The 19,635-nt window shown below is 54.0% G+C and overlaps 1 protein-coding gene across 8 annotated transcripts in view; it reads left to right on the top strand.

The window, feature by feature from the left end:
• The window catches only part of CTIF (cap binding complex dependent translation initiation factor), a 236,832-nt gene that overhangs the window by 117,809 nt on the left and 99,388 nt on the right, over nt 1-19,635 (top strand). For all 8 annotated transcript variants that reach the window (XM_080684486.1, XM_080684492.1, XM_080684493.1 and 5 more), the window contains one exon: nt 3,174-3,250. In XM_080684486.1, the coding sequence (XP_080540612.1) occupies nt 3,174-3,250 (77 nt within the window). The remainder of the gene's footprint in view (nt 1-3,173; nt 3,251-19,635) is intronic.

Below are 19,635 nucleotides of genomic sequence, written 5' to 3'. Positions count from 1 at the left end.
CGTTTCCCATTTGAGGCAATTTACAAATAATGCCGCTATGAACTTGTATCTGCACGTCTTACCTCTCACCGACGACTTCAAAACCTGGTAGCCTGGGTCAGCGGCGGTCTGATGGCAGGCAAGTGGCTAAGCACAGGGGTCCTCCCTCCTTCTCCTAGTGGTCTCATACTTACCCCTATGGACACCGAGATGCCATTGTTTTGGAGAGAGTGTGGGCAGCATTGTAAAGTATGAGAGTCATTTGGTACCAAACCACCCGCTTGAGTCTGAGGAACAAAGGGGCTGGTTGGAGAGGGTTCTCCAATGAAGCGTGTGTAAACGCAGTGCACCCCATTGTATGCCACGTGCCTGAAAGTTCTATGTAAGTGCCCGAAGGAGGCAGGGCTTATTCACGTATTCACCAATAGGCTGGGGCCACAGGTAGCCTGTGGGTGGGACCAGTCCTCTATGGCCTGGATTGTCCCCGGGGAGGGAGGGCCTCAGAGATGCAAGGCTTTGTCTATCACCCGTGTCACTTTGTTCAGCTGATTTGGGGCCTCCCATTGGTCTGCCACCTCAGAAAGGTGGTGTAAGCACATTTCCCTGCCCTTTCCCAGCACACCATATGGGCCCCAGGCTCTGGGCTGATTCCCTTCGCCTTCCCTGACCTGGGCTTCCCACACTCTCCCCCCCACACCGCGACCCCCGCCACCGCACCTCCCCTGCACACACCTCTGGACTCTCTCTGCCAAGACTGGGAGCTCCATAGGACAGGGACCAACAGCCCTGCTTGTCCTGGCACACTCAGCCTGAGCAAGGTCGGGATCTGGGAGAGAGGAGGAGGAGAGGGAGGGGGATGGAGTGGGCAACATTACAAATACTATTCTATGTACTTTACATGTTTATCAACTCCTTTAATCCTCATACAGACCCTAGGAGGCTGATGCTATTATTCCTCCATTTTACAGGTGTGGAAACTGAGGCACATAGAGGTTAGGTCCTTTATAAAGTCACACAGCCATCAAGAGGAAGAGCCAGTGTGAATGTCAGTTCAGCTCCAGACCCATTCTTTAGCTGTTACACTAGTTTATATACGCACATGCATATATATTAATTTGGGGGATGGGTGGGTGCACGCAGAGCTCTCCGCTGTGGCTTATTTAGGAGAGCGGTCCCACATGCCCACCAGGCCACCTGTAGTTAGGACTCCATGAGGTTGGGCCCCAGGATAGCTCCCTCCTGCTTTGGCCATTGTGGGCAGGGAGGAGGCCGGCATGCAGATCAGAGCCCAGGACTCGGAGGCCCAGACGGGACAGCTGGCACCTTCTGGGCTCGTGGAGGGCCAAGAGTCGTGGACAGCTCCCTCAGCCTGGGCTCCGAGCTAAGATACCGCGATCCAGGCCGCCAGCTTAGAGGGAGCCTCTGCTTCCTTCCATTGTCTCTGTCCGGCACACCCATGTGTTCCTCAGTGACCTGAGGCCAGGAGCGAGAGAGGGAGGGAAGGGGCCACCGGAGCTGCTCGGGGTGGGAGAAGGGAAATGAGAGGGGAAGACTTGGTGTTTTTCCTTGTTTGTGTTTTGTATTAAAGAAAGCAAATAATATCCTTTGAGAAGACCATTAAACAAAGCATATCCTAAAGCCACAGAGGCCCATTGTGGCTGCCTGGAGCCCGGAATTCATTCAAGCCTTTTTTACTGCATTGTCCAAGGCAAGATCGGGTGGGAGGGAGAGGCTATTATTATTTTTAATATGTTTTTATTGATTTTAGAGAGGGAGAGAGAGAGAGAGAGAGAGAGAGAGAGAGAAACATTGATGTGACATCAATGGCCTGCCTCCCATATGCACCCCGACAGGGGAACGAATCTGCAACCTGGGCATATGCCCTGACCGGGATTTGAACTGGCAGCCTTTCAGGGCACGGAATGATGTTCAAACAACTGAGCCACACCGGCCAGGGTGGGAGAGACTGTTAATAAAACATATTTTGAGACATGTCATTCTCTCCCTAACTCAGTAGGGGTCTAGACTGGGACCAGGGTCCCTGTGTCCTCCTGAGCCTGTTGCCCTTCCAGTGCCTCCCTTGGAGGCTCCCCAAGACTGGCCAGTCCTGACACAGCCAGAGCTGCCATTATCTATCCACACACTCCCCACCTTGATCAGGGGCTGAACCCTGAGCCCCAAGGGCCTGGGCTGCCGGCCCCACAGAACTGTCCCTCCCTCATTCGTCACATAAGCTCTCTGGGCCTCAGTGTCCCTGTCTGTAGAGTAGGGTTTGGGGCCGTGGACCATTCCAGAACACTGGACTCTGTTACCCCCTCTCTCACCCTGAGCGTGGCCAAGGTCCTGTGGACTGAGTCAGCCCGTCCCCAGGTGTCCCAGACTCAAGCCCCCCACCCCCTCCTCCCAGACCTCCAGGCCTAGACACCACCACCCCCGGCCCCAGGTTGTCCATAATGGATCAGCAGCGCTCTCCCCACATTCCATCAGAACATACTTTTCTGCTGAGCAGAGGGAGGTGGTAAGAACAGAGCTGGCCATCAGCCCAGCTTCTGCACATAATCCCGCCTGGGGCCTGCATTTCTGGGATCAGCCCCACGTAATAAGCAGAAAAGTGTCTCTCCAATCGGGAAGTAAATGTACAGACGTGGTTGTCATGATGATACGTAAAAGACCACCCTTAGGATTTCTCCTGGGCACTTAGCTATTTGCATGTTCCCCCTCACGGCTCCTCGGGAGGATAAGGAATGAGGATCTTGGGTAAAATTGCACAGGAGCCCTGGACGAGGGTGAGGGACCTGGGTTCTAGCACGTCCCCTTTGCACGAGGCTCAGGGTTTGCAGGGGGCTCCTCTCCTTGGCCCTGTCACCCGTCTGTCACTCAAGAGAAGAAGATGCTGACATTCCTGGTGTGTTGGGGAGCTTGTGAGGGAAGTGACTGGTCAGTGGGACAGCCTGTGAGTCCAGGATGTGGTCCCAGCCCTGTGGCCAACTCTGCATGACCTAAAACCGCTCATTCACCTCTGGACCTGAGCAGTCTCATCTGCCATTTGAGTGACTGGACACAATGAATTCTAAGGTCCCCTGTGTGTCCCTCCATTTCCTGCTGTCATAGACATCCTGATGGTTAGTTTGGTCCCAGAAGTTCCTATGCTCTTTCAGAAGTTGCTAATGCTGCCCCTCCTCCCCACACCCCAGGGCTACCACCCGATGCCCCATGAAGTGGAGATTGCGCACACGAAGAAGCTGTTCAGGAGGAGAAGAAATGACCGAAGGTAGGAGAGACTGCGTCTCGAGCTTCTGCTCTTATTTTCCCGTCGCCCACCTGTAGCTCCATCACTCCTGGCCCGTGCTTTGATACCTGTGAGCTCGGCACGTGGGCTGGTAGGTAACCCGTCGGGCAGCGGCAGCTGTGCTTCCCCCAGTGGACCCCAGAAAGGATGCTCCCCGAGTCCAGGAGGCATCTGTGCGGTCCAGGAGGAGAAATGATCTTCCCACTGACCTCACAGCAGCAGCAGCAGCCCAGGCAGACGTAGCCGGCGGTGCTTTGAGACAGTGGCCTCAGGAGGCTACCGGAGATCACATTCCAAGGGTGTCTGTCTGCACGACCCACATGATCCAGAGGTGTCGAGATCTCGTCTCCAAGGGTGGCTCCAGCAGACTCAGCTCTGCTGTGCGGGCGGCCCTGCTCAGCATGTGCATGCAGAGCTGCTCTGAATGCCTGCAGAGCATTGAACAGCAGCAGAAACCAGGACCTCCCTGGCATCCAGACCCCCAGAGCCCGGGCGATACAGGGGCCAGAACAGCACCCTGAGGCAGCCCTGAGTGGGAACAAGCAGCCGAGGCTGGCCCAGCATCCGGGAGGGCTGCCTTTGTTTCCTTCGAGGCGTTCTGACAGGGAACGGTCTTCCAGGTTTGTTTCCAAATGGAAAACCCCAGTGCAGAACAGTCTTTGCAGTGTGTGGCCATTTGTGCAAAAGTGGTATTAGGGGGTTTCAGTTTTGTGTTGTTTTTCTTGAACATGCATATAAGTGACTTCTGAATGGAAATATTAAAAAGGGAGGGAGCGGGGAGGAAGGAAGGAGGCCGGCCTGCGGAATTAAAATGAGGTGTTCCTCTAGAGGGGGTTTCTTCTTAGATAAAGACGAGGCTTGTGGTTTTACCTTGAATGAACAGAGAATGTTCTCAGAGAGCCAAGAAGCAGCCCCGCCGACACTTTGCTCAGAGAACTAGAAGTGCCTGTTCCTCGCGCAGCTCCTGAGATCAGTGCTGGGCTGACCAAGGTCCCGGGTCCTCCCTCCACCCTCGGCTCTGAACGAGGAGTGAGGAGGGGCTGGAGGACCGGGCACCCGAATGCCTCGTCATGGGCTGGCGGGTTTAGCGGGTCTGCGCTGGGAGAAGGGCGGCCCTGGCTTAGAGATGAGAAGCCCTGGGCACTTTACACAGTGACACGAGGAGGGAGCACTGGGCCAGGAGAGTTGGATTAAGCCCTGCCCCTGGTTATTGTGCTGTGTGCTCCCTCCTTGCTGTGCAGCTTCAGAGAGGCTAATTCCTGGTTTCTGGGTCCCTGGCAGGCGGAAGATGTGGGGAGCACCCCCCTAAAGGGGGACTGGGGCTCACAGGGGTGGTGCTGGGGAGTGCAGAGGCTTGGCGTCCCTCCTCCCCTGCCCCATGGTCCCCAGAGAGCCTGTCTGGAAGTGGGGGCGGCCCCAGGCTTCCGAGTGAGAGGCACCCTCTGACCTACTTCCCCTGGCTCAGTATCCAGGTCCCCACCTCCACTCAGGCCAGGTCGCCCGGCTCAGCTGGAGTCCCCTGGACCGCGCAGGCCTCCGGAAGGCAGCGGCGTGACCCAGGAATGTAGGAAGAGGAGCGTGACATGAGGCACTGGAAGCTGCCCTTCCGCTGGGCCGCTCTGTGTTAACAAACGCCCGGGTTAGGCCAGCACACCTCGCAAAGGATGTGGACCCGGGACGGAGTCCAAAGCCAGGCAATAAAGATGATTAAAGGGATGGAAAGTGCGTCCAGCGAGGAGAGGCTAATGGATGGGGCCAGAGACACAGAGGCTGCAGGGGAGGGACGCTCTCACCGGTAAACTCATGAGAGATTTCTACAGAGGGAGAGCCGAGGAGCCGCTGCCTCCGCCGTCCCGGGGCCCCAAACCAAGGAAACCAGCGGGAAGGGAGAGAGCACGCTCAGCTGGACCGAAGACACACTCAAGGAGCAAACGCCATGACCATCGGAGGTCAGGCCCTGCCATTCGGGCGGCAGTCGCACACTGAGCGAGTTGTGTGTGCGGGTCCGCGCTCCACCTTTATTCAGTCTAGAATAGGGACCCGTCTGTCCCTCAGCCTCCCAGAGTCCCCGGGCGGGGCACGCTCAGGAGAAGAGCAGCAGCCAGAGAGTGTAAGAACCTCGTTATCTGGACTCAGAAGCCAACACCAGAGGCCTCCTGAGTCCCTCTTGGTGGAGCGTGTGATTCTGACATTGGAGGGACGGCTGCTCACAGCTTGGAGCAGGAACTTACACACTGGGCTCTAGTCTTCCCGCAGGTCCGCATCGTCTCCCAACTCGGGGTGGACTCAGGGTGTTCGGGGGAGTTGAAGTCTGAGGCACGTGCTGTAGAATTAGACACTAGACGTGAACCCTTCTCTGCTCGTTAACTCTCTGATCTGGGCAAATTACCTCCTACCTCGAAAGCTCTGTTTTCTCTTCTGTAAAATGGGTCTATAATTGGGAGGCTTACACAGCTACTCCTTGTAAGGTACCAGGAACGGTCTTAGCACCAGCTCACTCCTCGCATCAGAGGGGTTCGAGGCCCTCAGGAAACGCCGTGAGGTGGGAGTGGAGTAGATGTCTGCAGTGAGGGGTGGGTCTCATCTCCTGGTCTCAGGGGTGCAGGGTTTGCCCCGGAGCCCAGAGAGCTGTGCCTTGCATCCCCTCCGGGGTGCCCAGGATCAGTTAGTTGTTCCACCTCCTGGATCAACTTTTTAAGCTCTGCCCTCTGTGGGGGCCAGTGGGAAGGAGGCCCCGCCGGAGAGGCTCTGCAGATTGCTCCCACGCCATGTATCAGATAAAGGTTAAGCTCGGAAACAGTGCAAAGGTTTACTCCTTAGAATTGTTCCTAAAACTTACACAACTGGTAACTACTTGTTTATTCTGGGAAACTGGTCAAAGATGTTTGCTGATTCCAGACAAAATTATGCATTTTGTGATGTAAACATGCTGAATGAGTATTTCATGCATTCCCCAAAGAGCAAGGTGCCTTCGGGCGCTCCATCCCATCCAAGTTGGAGACCTGTTGACCGGGAGGGGGGGGCCACGATGGTTTGTCTCCCACCTCAAGTTCCTCACCATTGGGATGCAGGGCAGAGGAGCAACCTCGGAACAGGGTTGAGTCCTGGCCGTGCGCGGACCCACTGCCTGGGTTGGCCTGGGCTGGGGTCTCACCTCCGGGTGTGGGGATCTGCTCTACTCCTGCTGGCCCCCGCTCCATTGGAAGAGATGAACAGCCTGAGGCTGTGAACGGATCTCTGTCAGAGTCTGTGTTTCCAGGGAAGCCCACTCTGGGATGGAGATCAACGGCAGGACACTTACCAAGGAGCGCCCTGGGGACCATAGAGTCCAGGGAGGGCAGGGCAGGACTGGGCAGAGGGAGGAGTTGAGCTGCAGTGTGGCCTGGGTCAGAAGTTCTACCCCACGGGCAGTTCTGAAGTCGGGGTGACTTTTTAGAGTGAAGGGGCAGGTCCTTATGTCCCCATGTCTGCTGGTCATCGGATGGGGACTGCTCAGGGGTGGGTGTGACCTTGGGCTGGGAGTTCTCTTAGCCCAGGGCAGTTTTCCTAAGGGCAGGGTGCCCAGAGAGCTCCAGAGAAGTCCCCCCCCCCCCACCCATCCCTGGTCCCCGGGAGGTGCTTCAGGGGCACATGCTGGGCGCTCTGGGGTGAGCAGGTCCTCCATCAGCTACAATTGACCACCACTGTGGCTTGGTGTCCTCTGAATTGTAGAACCAAGTAAGATCTCCCTCCTTCCCTTCCTCTGCCAGGATGTGCCAACCACCCCCCACCCCCGCCCGCTTGGGTGCCAGACTCTTTCTCCAGGGACAAACAGGGTATCTGCACTCAAATACGAAAATGTAATTTCAGAATTGTCATTAATCCTTGTGAAGCCACTCCGTGGCACACCTGACAATGCACCCCATGCTCGTTCCATCCTGGAGGCCACCTTACTCCCCTCCTCTTTACATCTGAGCTGTGGGCAAGGAGGACCCTGGGAGACGATGCCAGTGCCTCCTTACTCCCCACCTCTAAGTCACAGTTGCTCTCTGGAGCTTGCCCCTCCCTTGTCACCTCAGACCACTTCTCCAGGAGTCCTGCATCCCATGAAGACGACTACGTCCCGGATCGTGCCCACCAGGAGCTGAGCAGGAGTTAACCGAGTATGGAGCCTGGATCTCTGTCAGCTCTTCCACATGAGTCATTCGGCCCTTTTGGAAGTACCGTCAATCCTCACTATTCATGGATTGCATACTTGAGAATCTACCTACTCTCTACAGTTCACTTGCAACCCTCCATCTACTCACAGTGTTTCCGTGGTTATTCGTGGACAGAACGGGGAAACACTCGAGTCGCCCGGCACCCACCTGCCCAGCCAAGGTTGGACAAGGAGATGCCCTGCCTCCTGGTTTCAGTTCTCACACTGTGCACCGCGTCCTCTCAGCGATCCGTGTAATGCCGTGTTTTTCGCATTTGTGTGCTTTTTGCTGGGAAGTTTGCTGTTTAACATGACACCCAGGCTTAGAGCTGAAGTGCTGTCTCGTGCTCCTAAGCGCCAGCAGGCTGTGGTGTGCCTTCCGCAGAACATGCGTGTTCGATAAGCTTCCTTCGGGCCTGCGTTGCGGTGCTGTTGGCCGGGAGTTCAATGTTGATACAGTGAGTCAACAATGTATATTAAATGAGCGGTCTTTAAACAGAAGCTCACATCAAACAGGCTGTGCGTGGATCAGCTGGAGAAAATTCAGGGAGCAGTGGCTCACAGGAACCTCACCCGGTACTGCCCCTGGGAGCCATAGTCCAGTAGTCGCTAATTCAGTGTTTTCGGGATTTTGTAGAATAGCCAGGGTTGACTGTGCTCGCTCTTTAAAACAGGGAGAGAGCAAGGAGCATGGGAGTGATGGCATTTCAGGCCTGAGTAATTTATCTTGTTTGGGTGGTTGTAGCAGAAATGGGGGGTAGGGGGAGAGCAGGGGCCCCTTCCTCTGCCTGTTGTCACCTGGCTGGGGTTTCACGGCGGGGACTGCTGCTTCATTTACCCCATCCTGGGACGGCACGTCCCTGACGCCCTCCAGGCTGTTCGGCCCTACAGTGACCATCACCGCCATCCTGTCATCAGGTACCCAGGGGACGATGAGAGAGATCCACGCTGCCACTGCCCGCGGTTTGCCTTTATATCCATCCCAGCAAGGAAATTGCCCTCATTAAGTCCCTGCTAAAGATAGATAAGAAAATGGGACAGGCAGACCCCCACCTGGCAGGCAGCCCTGTCAGATTCAAAGCAGAATGAGTCAGATCGGAATTATTTTTAGGCTCCTCTCCTCCGCCCCACGCCCACCTCACGTGGGCTCCCTTGGAAAGAAGAGCAGCTCATTTCTTGAAGCCAGATGTCCAGGTCCACGTGTGACTGACACACAGGCACTGCGCTGCCTGGAGAAGACCCCAGCCCGTGTGCCAACTGTGACGGCCGGGTCATCCTTTGGACAGTGCCCACCTTGCCAAGGCCAGCCCGTGACTCACCTGGGAACCCCTTCCTGCCCCTCTTTCCTGGCACGTGCCTCATGGCCCAGGCCCTGCTCTCAGCATCACACGTCATAGGAGAGCAGACACGGTCCCCCAGGGAAGGACCAGCGTGTCCCTCGCCCAGCACCTGCATCTGTGTGGGACCATTTTGTTCATTTTGTTGGGATACCCGGATGCCGGGCCTGCCCCCCTGCAGTGGGCATCTCCTAGTGTGTGCCCACTGCTGGGAAGTGGAGCATTGCTCCTCTTTTTCCACTCTCCTCCCCTTTTTCCAGCCGTTAGATTTCATTCAGACTCCATAACCCTAGATGGCAAAGGAGGACCCGCTGGGGCAGGGACGCAGGCAGGGAAAAGGCAGGGGTGCACATGCCCGTTAGGCAGGAGAGCAGGCGCAGTGCCGGCTGGGAGACATAAATGCCGTCTCCTCAGGGTCTCCACTGGTTCCTGGGGTCCCGGAAGTGGAATGGACCCCAGGAACCAGCCTCGGGAGTTGGTTTAATTACTCCTCCTCGAGGGCTTTAGTGCCTTTTTTCTGAAATGCTGGGCATTCCGAGGTTGGCCCACAAATGTTAACGCCAACCCTGCCTCCCTTGCCGAAGCAGACGGAAACCGGCGGCTCTGCGGGCTCCTCTGCACCAAGCCACGCAGCCTCCCGGGGCAGTGTGGATGGTGGGCAGTCCAGCCTGGGCCGGGCTCACTGGGCTTCAGGCTGGCTCATCCCCCACCAGCCAGCAGATTCTGAGAAAAGGAGGACCCTCACCAAGCTCGTTCTTCTCATTGTCCCCCTGCCGCGTGCAGGGATGCCAGAGGTGACATGCCATGGCAGGTGATGAGAAGTCCCATCCTGGCACCTGGCTCTAAGTCCAGAGACAGGACCCCGCCCCCTCTTCTTCCTGTCGTTTGCTCCTGGGACCCCGGTGCCCCGGGCAGTGTGCAGGGAGGAAAGAACGCTGGACCAGCAGGTGTAAATGTTGGTCTTCATCCTTGTGGTGTGTCCCAGGGTACTTCCCTCATTTGTGTAGCCCCATTTTTTTCAGGTATAAAATAGGGCTCCTGATTCCAGCTCTCACAGGCATTAGGGAGAGTGCAGGGCTAAAGATGGAGAGGAAAACAAAATCATACCTCCCAGGAATATTCCAATAATCCAGAGGCCAGTTGGGGCTTTCGTTGCAAATAACCAGTGCTCCCTGTGTCTTCAGCCCAGCTCATGCACACTCTCCAGAAAGTTCTAGAAAGCCATGTCTGCTGTTCCTGTATATATCTTTCAGAACAAAATCTGGTCCAGTCTGCACCGTGGCACCCAACCATGCCTTGCTGAGCCCCCATACTCCCAGCATGCTGGCTGCCTGAGATGGGATGCTGGCTGGGACCACCTTACTCATAGGGTGGGTTGTGCATCCCCTTCGTTCTGGTCCTCAGTCCCCTGGGCAAGCCGGGCCCACCTCAGTCCCCACCTAGAAGCCACTCAGCAATTGAATGAGCACTTGACCAATATCAGCTCCTATAATCTTTCCAACAACCCTGGCAGGGAGATGCTATTTTTATTCCCATTTCACAGATGAGGAAACTAACTCGGGCTCAGCACACAGAGGTGAAGTAGCTGAGCCTGAGTCTGACTTCAGAGCCTGTGCCACCACCCAGTTTCCTGCTGGGAAACGTCCTCGGCCCCCTCCTCGGCACGCTGGGCCTTCTCCATGCACCCCTGATTAAGGCATGTGCCAGGGTGTTGAGGGCAGGATGGGAGCTGCTGTTTTCAAATGGATTGAGGAAAAGATTATCTCATGATTCGAGGCATGTTTGAACGGTGAGATTTCAGACAAGACCCGAGAGACAGGATTGCCCTTCCTCTGCCTTCTGCACCCCTGCACTGGGTCGGTCATGCCGGGAGATCCCTGGTCCGGGTGATTCATGTGTGGACATACTTAGGAAGTCTCTGCAACAGCCTAGAGATTTCCCAGATTTTTTTTTTTTTGGGGGGGGGGCACCCAGTGAGAGGAAGGACAGTGTGAGGCCCAGGGCGGTGGGCAGCTCAGCGGAGGGCAGTCTGGCCGGGAGGGCTTCCTCCGGCTGCCAGCTCTCCCCCGTCCCAGAGGACAGCCCAGCACACGAGGGTGCCCTTCACTCCCCAGGGCTCCCAGCAGGGACGGGAGCATAGGTTTTAAAAATACCAGGGAGCCTTCCTGCCTGAGTCAGCATTTGCCCTGAGCTCTGAAAGTTATTTCTGAGTCTTCCCAGTAATTTAAGTTTAGCCATTTCTTCCAATGCGTGTGTTTTGGGGAAGCCAAGGTGGCCTCGATTATGGTTTGGAGTATTTTGGGAGCCCCAGGTTTCCAGAAGTGATGCAGGGACTCAATTAGGGAAGACATCAGCAAACTGAAGAAAAATTACTCGGGGAAGCAGGCCCTAGGGTCCCCGGAAGAGATGTCTGTGCTTAGCACCCAGGGGTGACATTAAGACCAAGGTGTCCCCGGTGTTCCCAGTGGTCATCTCAGCTCTCTGAGCACACAAGGGCATCTTAGTGCCCTTCAAAATGCGGAATGGCCCCGGCCAGTGTGGTTCAGTTGGTTGAGCATTGTCCCATGAGGCAGCCGATTGATGTTCCCCTCCCCCCCTTCCTCCCTCTTTCCCTCCTTCTCCCTCTTCCCTCCCTCCCTCTTTGTCTAAAATCAGTAAAAACCTATTTTTAAAAAAAATTTTTAATGCAGAATGGATGGACTTGCCCTTTCTTTCCAAGTAGGCCTAGACAGACAGCCAGAGTACCAACAATTCATGGGAGCTTAAAACATACAGTCACTGGCACATTCATATTGCAGAGGTTTTTGGAGGAATTATTAGACTGCACATAACCTTTCAAATAGACCTTCAGAGCCCCCTACCGACGCCAGCTATGCCTGACCTATTCCTCACCCACCCCCCAGACAGGCCTGCCCAGCCTGCCTTTCCCAGCTCGCTCCTGCCCTTGCTCACTGCACTTCCAGACCCCCGACTCTCGGCCCCTTGAACAGGCCAACCTCTCTCCTGTTCACACGTGGCTGGCCCCTCTGCCCAGGACCTTCCTCACCTGACTCTTACCCTTGGAGCGCCCTGTCCTTTACAGGTGCTGCCTGTCCCACCCTTCACTATCCTAGCTCTTTTTAGTCCTCTCTGATCTTCCCTGCCCTTTCCCACAATTGCTGGGTGTGTCGGGCCTGGCAGGGGCTGAGAGAGCTCTCCCTGCCACGCTCGAGTTCCCCGGCTCACCTGGAACAGGTGCAGCAGCCGAGGGATTCAGGGGTGGGCAGGAGGCCGGAGAGCGTGCACGACACTCATGCGTGGGAGGGCGGGCGAGCCCCCATACCCTGAGTCACCTCTGCAGGTGAACGGATGAGCCCAGAACAGAAGCAGCCGCCCGAGCCAGCATTGTCCATGGTGCAGCCCTCCCTCAGGAATATGGCTGCCCTTGTGTGGTCTTCAAGGGGAGGAGTCCATGGACAAAGAATCCAACTTTAGGCTTTCTGTTTGTCAGGACTGGCACTTAACTCAGGAAAGACACGTGTGGACTCAAAACAGGAGAAATGTTTTTAAGGAAAAAAATTACTCTATGGATCTGTGTGCGTGTTTGGTCTGGTGGCCGAGTGGCCACAGCAAACACATGTTCTGAACTGGCTGGGTGCCAGGGAGCAGATGGCATGGCCTGGCCACCCTGAGCAGGAAACACAGTGCCTTTGAACTGTGAGCTATAGCCATGGCTTGGAGAGGCTAGGCGCGGACAGGGTGAGACAGGCCAAGGGCAGGATTCAGACTTTGCCCTCATGTTCCAGAAGGTAGGAGACGATTGGTCAGGAGTAGAGTAGGGAAGATGATCAGTAGGGCCTCTCTAGGCAGGGTCCCTGGAGGCCAGCTCCCTCCCACAGCCCCACCATACAGTTTCGGTCCCACTGCCCTCAGGATAGCAGGGGAGTCCTGGACACTCTTTTCTAACCGAAGCCCGGGCATATTTTCACTTTGGTGCTTACTCTGCCCACATTGGGGAAAACCATCTCTGCCTCCTCGTCCATCTCACCTCTCAGTACCCTCAAGCAGCTCCTTGTATGCCCAGGTTTACCATCCTTCCATCCCATTATATGAACCGGGGTGTCGGTGATCAGGCCGGGAACACAGGGCAGGTCGGTCTGCATTTTCACTGGAGCCCGCAGTGATCGCCTAGAGGTGAGAGAATGATCTACTGCTGTGAGTGTCTAGCACACTGAGAAGCCAGTACATGCGGGGGTAGAGAGGAAGGACGGGTGGATTGCATTTTTTGAAGGCAGGATTTTTAGCTCCTAAAAACCTAAAACCATCTCACTGTGGGCAGACATCCTCTTTGCTCTTGCCTTCATTTTCTGGAAGTCACATCACAGGAGCCACTGCAGGGCCCAGGTGCCAGCCAAATGTGTAGGTGGCCCCTTGGGGGTGCTGACTCATGTAGATTTGGTTTGGGTCTCCTTGCTAGATGCGAGACCTCAGAGGCATGCCTTCACCTCTCATCTATAAGAGAGGACATCTACCTTCTAAGACTGTTTTGCAGATAAATGAGATGATGCTCTGAGAGCAGGTAAAATGCCAAGGGATGCACAAACAGGACTTATCACCTGTGTTTGTTCCTATACATGTGTCTGTTTATAGTTGTGTTTGAGTGCTTTAGGGACTCTGCCAGTATCATTTCCAATGTTAGTTGGCTGGAAATGGAGCTTAGCTTGGATGTTTATATTGGTTCTCTATTGCTGTGTAACAAATTACTTCAAAACTTAGAGCTTAAAACAACAAACATTTATTATCTTGCACAGTTTCTGAAGGTCAGGAATCCAGAGCAGCTTAAAAGAGTGGTTCTGGCTCAAGGTCTGTCTTGAGATTGAGTTCAAGCTGTTGGCCGGGGCTCTAGTCATCTGAAGGCTCCACTGGGGTTGGAGGATCTGCTTTCAAGCTCACTCACAGGTTGTTAGCAGGTGTCTGTTCCTCACTAGTTTTTGGTCACCAGGTGGACCTCTTCATAAGGCTACTTATGACATAGCAGCTAGCTTCTCCCAGAGTTGGATCTGAGAGAGAGAGACAGAAGGTAGGCAGCCAGACAGTCAGACACCAAGATAGAAGATGCAGTATTTTTTATGACCTAATCTTGGAAGTGACATTCTATCACTTCTGCCATATTCTGTTGGTCACACAGACTGCCCCGTTACAGTGTAGGAGGGGACTACAGGAGGATGTGAACCTCAGAAGGCCAGGATCAATGGGATCATCTTAGAGGCTAGCTATCATCGCCCACCCTCTGCCCCCCCCCCATGATGCACATTCCTCCTACATGCAAATGTCTCACTTGATTATAGCATCAGCTCAAAGTCTAGAATGTTATCACCTATATCATGTTTAGGTATGCATGAGGCTCTTCGGGTGCAATTCCTTACATACAACTTCTCAAGTATAGCTCCTTCTTAATCTCTGGGCCTGCACCCCACACATGCATGAACATACAGTTGTGGGACAAGCACAGAGTAACTGTCATAGACACCCCTATTCAAGAAGGAGGGAAACAAGAAACATGCAGAAGGCATTGGTCCATAGCAGTTTTGAAATCCAGCCAAGCCAATGTTGGAAGTCCCTTGATTAGAGCTCGGCCCTACTCCTGCCCAGGAGTTATTCTACATGGCTCCTGGCTCTACTCTGTACCCTCAAGGTCTCTCATGATATTGCAGCCATGTCATTGGCCCAATGAATACTCTGGGCCCTTGGTTCTGCCTCAACGTCATTCTTTTCTGTGAATGGTAGCGTGTGTTTACAGCTGAGTCATGTTCTCAGCTAATTCCCTGCCAGTAGGTTTTGGAGGTCTAACAGCATATTTTCATTTTATACAGTCTCAGTCCCTTCCAGCCCAAATTGTCAATGTTTCTGCTGATGTAATCCTTTGAAAAAGTTTATGGATCTTTTGTGAATCCTATTGGGATCTACATTAGTAAATAAAGCCCCACCCACAAATCTCTTGAAGATCATCCCTTCTCCACTTTGGGTTTTGCTGAAGAACAATGCCCTTAAACTTCTTTGAAGCTCTGTTGTTTGCAAAGATCTGAGTCACACATTTAAAATCTTAAAGCTTTTTGTCCAACTGAACAGTTCTCTGAGGCACCACCTTTCAAACTTAAAAGGATTGAAATCTTAACAAAGGATTTCATAGTCACACACCCTCAGCCTCATCTTTGGACTATGCTTTCCTGAGAGTGCCTGGATTTGATCTTTGCTTAGAAGTAATTTCCTAATGTTAGTATTGTTTGGCATCTGGAAAGTCTGGGAATCTTCAGAACTAGTAAGTCCTGGCTCCTTTTTTGTGACAGTCTTTGTTTAGCTTCTGTTTCCGCTCTCTTATTTCGCCATACCCAGAAAGAGGAGACCAAGCAGCACCTTCAGCACTCTGGCCAGATACCTCTTAGCGAGATCATTCAAGACATTAGGTACCCTTTGTACTTTTCACATAACTGTAGGAGATAGTGTTGCTAAACATTCTGCAGCCACATAACAAGACTCCCCTTCCAGTTCCCTGTAATGTATGTCTCACTTCCCTTCAAGCTCCCACCAGCAACCTCCTCAAAGTCCATATTTCTGCTAACGGTTTCTTCATGGCACTTTAGGTTTTCCCTTCCCTCCGAATCCTTCCGGTTCCTGCCCACTGCCCAGTCCCAAAGCCACTCACACTTTTTAGATTTTTGTTATGGCAGCACCCCAATTCCAAGTACCAAAATCTGTATTAGTTAACTCTTGCTGTGTAACAAATTACCCCCCAATTTTTTAGTAGCTGAAAATAACAAACACTATCTCACACAGTTTCTGAGGGTCAGGAATCCAGGGATAGTTGAAGTCAGTGGCCCTGGTTCAGGGTCTGCTGTGAGACGCAGTCAAGCCATTGGCGGGAATTTCAGCTATCTAAAGATTTGATTCAGATGGACTGGAAGATTTACCTCCGGGCTCACCGATGCGGCTGTTGGCAGGCCTTCATTCCTCGCTGGCTGGTGGCTACAGGCTTCATTTCCTTGCAATGTGGTCTCTCTGTAGGGTGCTCATAACAGAATGAGATCTGAGAGGGGGGGGAGGAGGAGGGGGAGATATGGAAGCTGCCACGACTTTTGTAACCTAATCTCACAAGTGACATACCATCCCTTCTGTTGTCCTGGATTGGTCACACACACTAACCCTGTTGGAAAGGGCTGCACAAGGGTGTGAATGCCAGGGTATGGGGACCATTGAGGGCCATCTTTATCTATTTCTAGTTCCTTCCCTGCATCATTGCTCTTTCTTTTCCACTTTCAGTGATCTAGTAAAATCCACCAACAGCTTTGAGTGGGTTTAGGTTTTTTTGTGTTTACCCTATCTTCCGGTTCAACTCAGATCTTGCCAAGGATGCTCTCCTTGTCCTGTCCTCCCTCTAATATGTTTATCCTATTTGTCTGAGGCTCCTCCTACATTGGAGTCCAATTTAGAATGTTCCTCCCTAGGGAAGGTTTTAAGCCAAAGGATGCTGCCGCCTGAGCTTCAGAACATACCTGTCCTCCAGAGGGGCCAGCAGGTAGTTCCAGGAAAAGGGAACTTTCCAAGATACACACACACACACACACACACACACCTATTTTACCTTAAATTCTACACTGAGTGGCCATATTATTATGATCTCTGAACACATAATAATCTGGCCACTCAGTGTATATCCTATATAATAAAAGGCTAATATGCAAATTGTCCCCTCGACCAGGAGTTCGACCAGCAGGCAGGCCGGCCAACCACCCATGTCCCCTCCCCCTGGCCAGGCTAGCCGGACCCCACCCATGCACGAATTCATGCACCGGACCTCTAATATATATATACACACACACACACAGACACACACACTCTGAGTGGCCAGATTATTATGTGTCATAATAATCTGGCCACTCAGTGTATACCAGGGGTCCTCAAACTGCGGCCCGCGGGCCACATGCGGCCCGCTGAGGACCTTTATCCGGCCCGCCGGGTGCCGTTGCCTGTCCTGCTTAGCAGCTGACTCGTCCCAGGTCCACAGTGCGCATAGGAATTTGTTCATAGTTTTTTGTTTTTTTTAAACTATAGTCCGGCCCTCCAACGGTCTGAGGGACAGTGAACTGGCCCCCTGTTTAAAAAGTTTGAGGACCCCTGGTGTATACTCTCCATGATTATCAAATGTTGGGCTTTAATTGGAGGCATATGGAAATACTTGAATCTGCCAGACATCGACAGGGAAGGCTTCCTTGGGTAGGAGAGAAAAGAATACAAATATTAACAACATAAACAAAGATGTCTTGTGCAGCCTTTTTCATAGCATCCCACCACCGGCCTGGGAGGCAGATGAAACACAGGCCGGTGTGCCCAGTATAACAGTGATGCAGGTGAGACGCGAAGAGGCTATAGGATTCACTCAAGACCTGGCAGATCTGAAGCTGGCCCGGATGTTGGAGTGTCCAGATTCCTTTCCACAGGGGGACACATGCTTGTCTTTCACCCGCGCCGCTCCCCCATAGAGCACCTGGGAGTGGTGAGAAGGAAGAAAATTCTCTCAGTCTGCCCAAGGCTTTTCGTTTTGTGAGAGCAGGGTTGCGAGAGGAGTCAGCAGGTCCCGTCTCTTCCGGGCCATGCCGTGGGGAATACTGCCAGCTCGCTGTGCCTTCAGCCCACCTCGGAGCGCTTGTCCTCACTCCCCCTCGCAGCCCCCTTTCCGTGGAAATCACACTATCCCGTTCCTTCTTCAAGCCTCTCAGAGCCCAGCTTTTCTGTTAAGGGTGTAGTCCATCCTAAGCCTCCTCCGTGCATTTGGCAGGCGGTCTTAATTCCAATGGAGGTAGTGGCAATTTGGGGTCCCATACAGGGTGTATTTGGAGATAGAGCTTGCATCTCCCCCTGAAGCAAGTCCGCTCTCAGCAAGGCCGTGAGGGATGTTGGGTTCTTCAAACCCCACTGAGCCGCCCTGCGAGCCCCAGCTCACATCCCAGATGGGACCATCCAGCAGGGGAGAGGCCTGGTGGGAGGGGATCCCTGAGGCCTCGCCCACTCCCTCTGGGGCTGGGAGTCAGGAAGACCTTCAAAACTTCCCTTATTCGGGCAATGACTACCCACCAGAAACACGTCAGGGCTGCCCCCCTCAAGCATTGCTGTGGTAAGGAGTTGGTGTCAAATTTGCTACATGAAAGTTGTTCAAGTCCCAGGATTCGTTGAGATTTGTTTGCACGCTGTTTATCGACCGGGCATCATTCTGGGGGAGAAAAGGAAGTTTTCTTTCAGAGACCAAAGAAAGCACTGTGCAGTGTTGGCCTCCCCTCCCTCAGGGTCCTGGCTGCTGGGAGCAATGCCTGTCTCCTGAGCCGTCCTCACAGGTGAAGGTCTGTGCCTTGCATTCCAGGAGCTTACAGTCAAGTTGGAGGGAAGAGATACACTGGACAATTTACAGTAAATAACATTTGTAGTTTTTTGGGGGGGCGGGTGTTTCTTTTGTACATCTGTATACATGTGTGTGCACATGTGTATGTGTGTGTGGTATGTACGTTGATGTCTGTGTTTCTGTATGCCCGTGTGTATATGCGTGCACCTGTGTGCGTGCGCATGTGTGTGTGTGCGTGTGTGTGTGTGTGAGATAGTGCAATTCCAGGCCATAGGCCCTGGGACTTAGAGAAAGGGAAGAGTTCTCAGGTTCAGAGTAGCCAATAAGCCTTCCTGGAGGAGAAGGAATTGATCCTCCCTTCAGTGGGGCCAGGCAGAAAGCAGGAAAGCACCTTCCTGCCAAGAAACTGAGCAGAGGTGAGGTGCCAAGGTGGGACGCCCGTGATGCGGTGTACAGAGAGGGCAGACTGACCTGGCTGCAGAGGATGCTGCCGAGGGGCCAGGACAGGGTCATGTCGAGGAGGTGAGCCACCTGCCAAGGGCCTGAAAACCAGCGCAGAGTTCAGACTCAGGGCACCGAGCCACAGACACCTTACTGCGTGCAGACGCCCAGGCTAGGAGAGGGCATCACTGGAGGGGACCACAGGCGCCAGGGCACGTGGCATGCGGACGGTGGTGCAGGGGAGGGAAGTTCATGTTGGAGACAAGGAGAGGAGGTTGGAAGCTGGAGGAAGAAAGAAGCTGCGAGGTCAGGAGAGGGTACCTGGACAGACTGTATTTCCCAGTGTGTCCAAGGCGGCCTTGGAGTCTGCAGAGTATTTGCTGGTGATGAAATTTCCCAATCAAAATAGGTCATGGTCAGAGTTTGAGACATTCTCCTACCCAGGGGCGCTTAGGGCTGGTGAGAGGGGTGGAGGCTGCCCTTTCTCCTGGGTCCTCACTGGAGCCCGGCCGTGAATGGGGCGGACACAGGAACACCTCTGCCCACTTGTGGAGGGAGAATGGAGGCTCTGGGGGAGGCTGGGCCCCTTGTGACCCTGGGAGTCGAGGGAAGCGGGCACACCAGGGTGGTCTGGTGGTTAGGATGGCCTTGTTCCTGAGAATGATTGCCACGAAGCCTTTTCCCCAGCTTCTCTCTCCACGGCAGCGACGGTTCCTCCCGGAGTTTATGGAAACCTGCAATTACCAAGCCGCCCCTGGGTGGGAACGCTCAGACCTCATCTTCTTCCTTCCAAGATACACTGAGTCAAGACCCGGTCAGTGCAGCAAGTGGAGTCCCCTCCCATGTTCCTTCCTGGATGGCCCCGAGGGGCTGTGGTTCATGAGCCTGGTGATGATGTCTTTCACGTCCGGGTAGGAAGGTGAAGGGGGTTGGATGGATGCCTGTGCCCCTCCGGGCTCTGCAGCCAGCCGCCCTGCTCGTGGCACGCTCCGGGGCCACTCAGCAGGTCCCACAGGTCCCCGGGGTGCAGGCCCGCTGCCTC

Source organism: Plecotus auritus, assembly GCF_963455305.1.
Source record: "Plecotus auritus genome assembly, chromosome: 8".
NCBI classification, from domain to species: domain Eukaryota; kingdom Metazoa; phylum Chordata; class Mammalia; order Chiroptera; family Vespertilionidae; genus Plecotus; species Plecotus auritus.
Note: the sequence above shows the minus strand (reverse complement) of the source record. Positions and strands in the feature narration are given on the sequence as shown.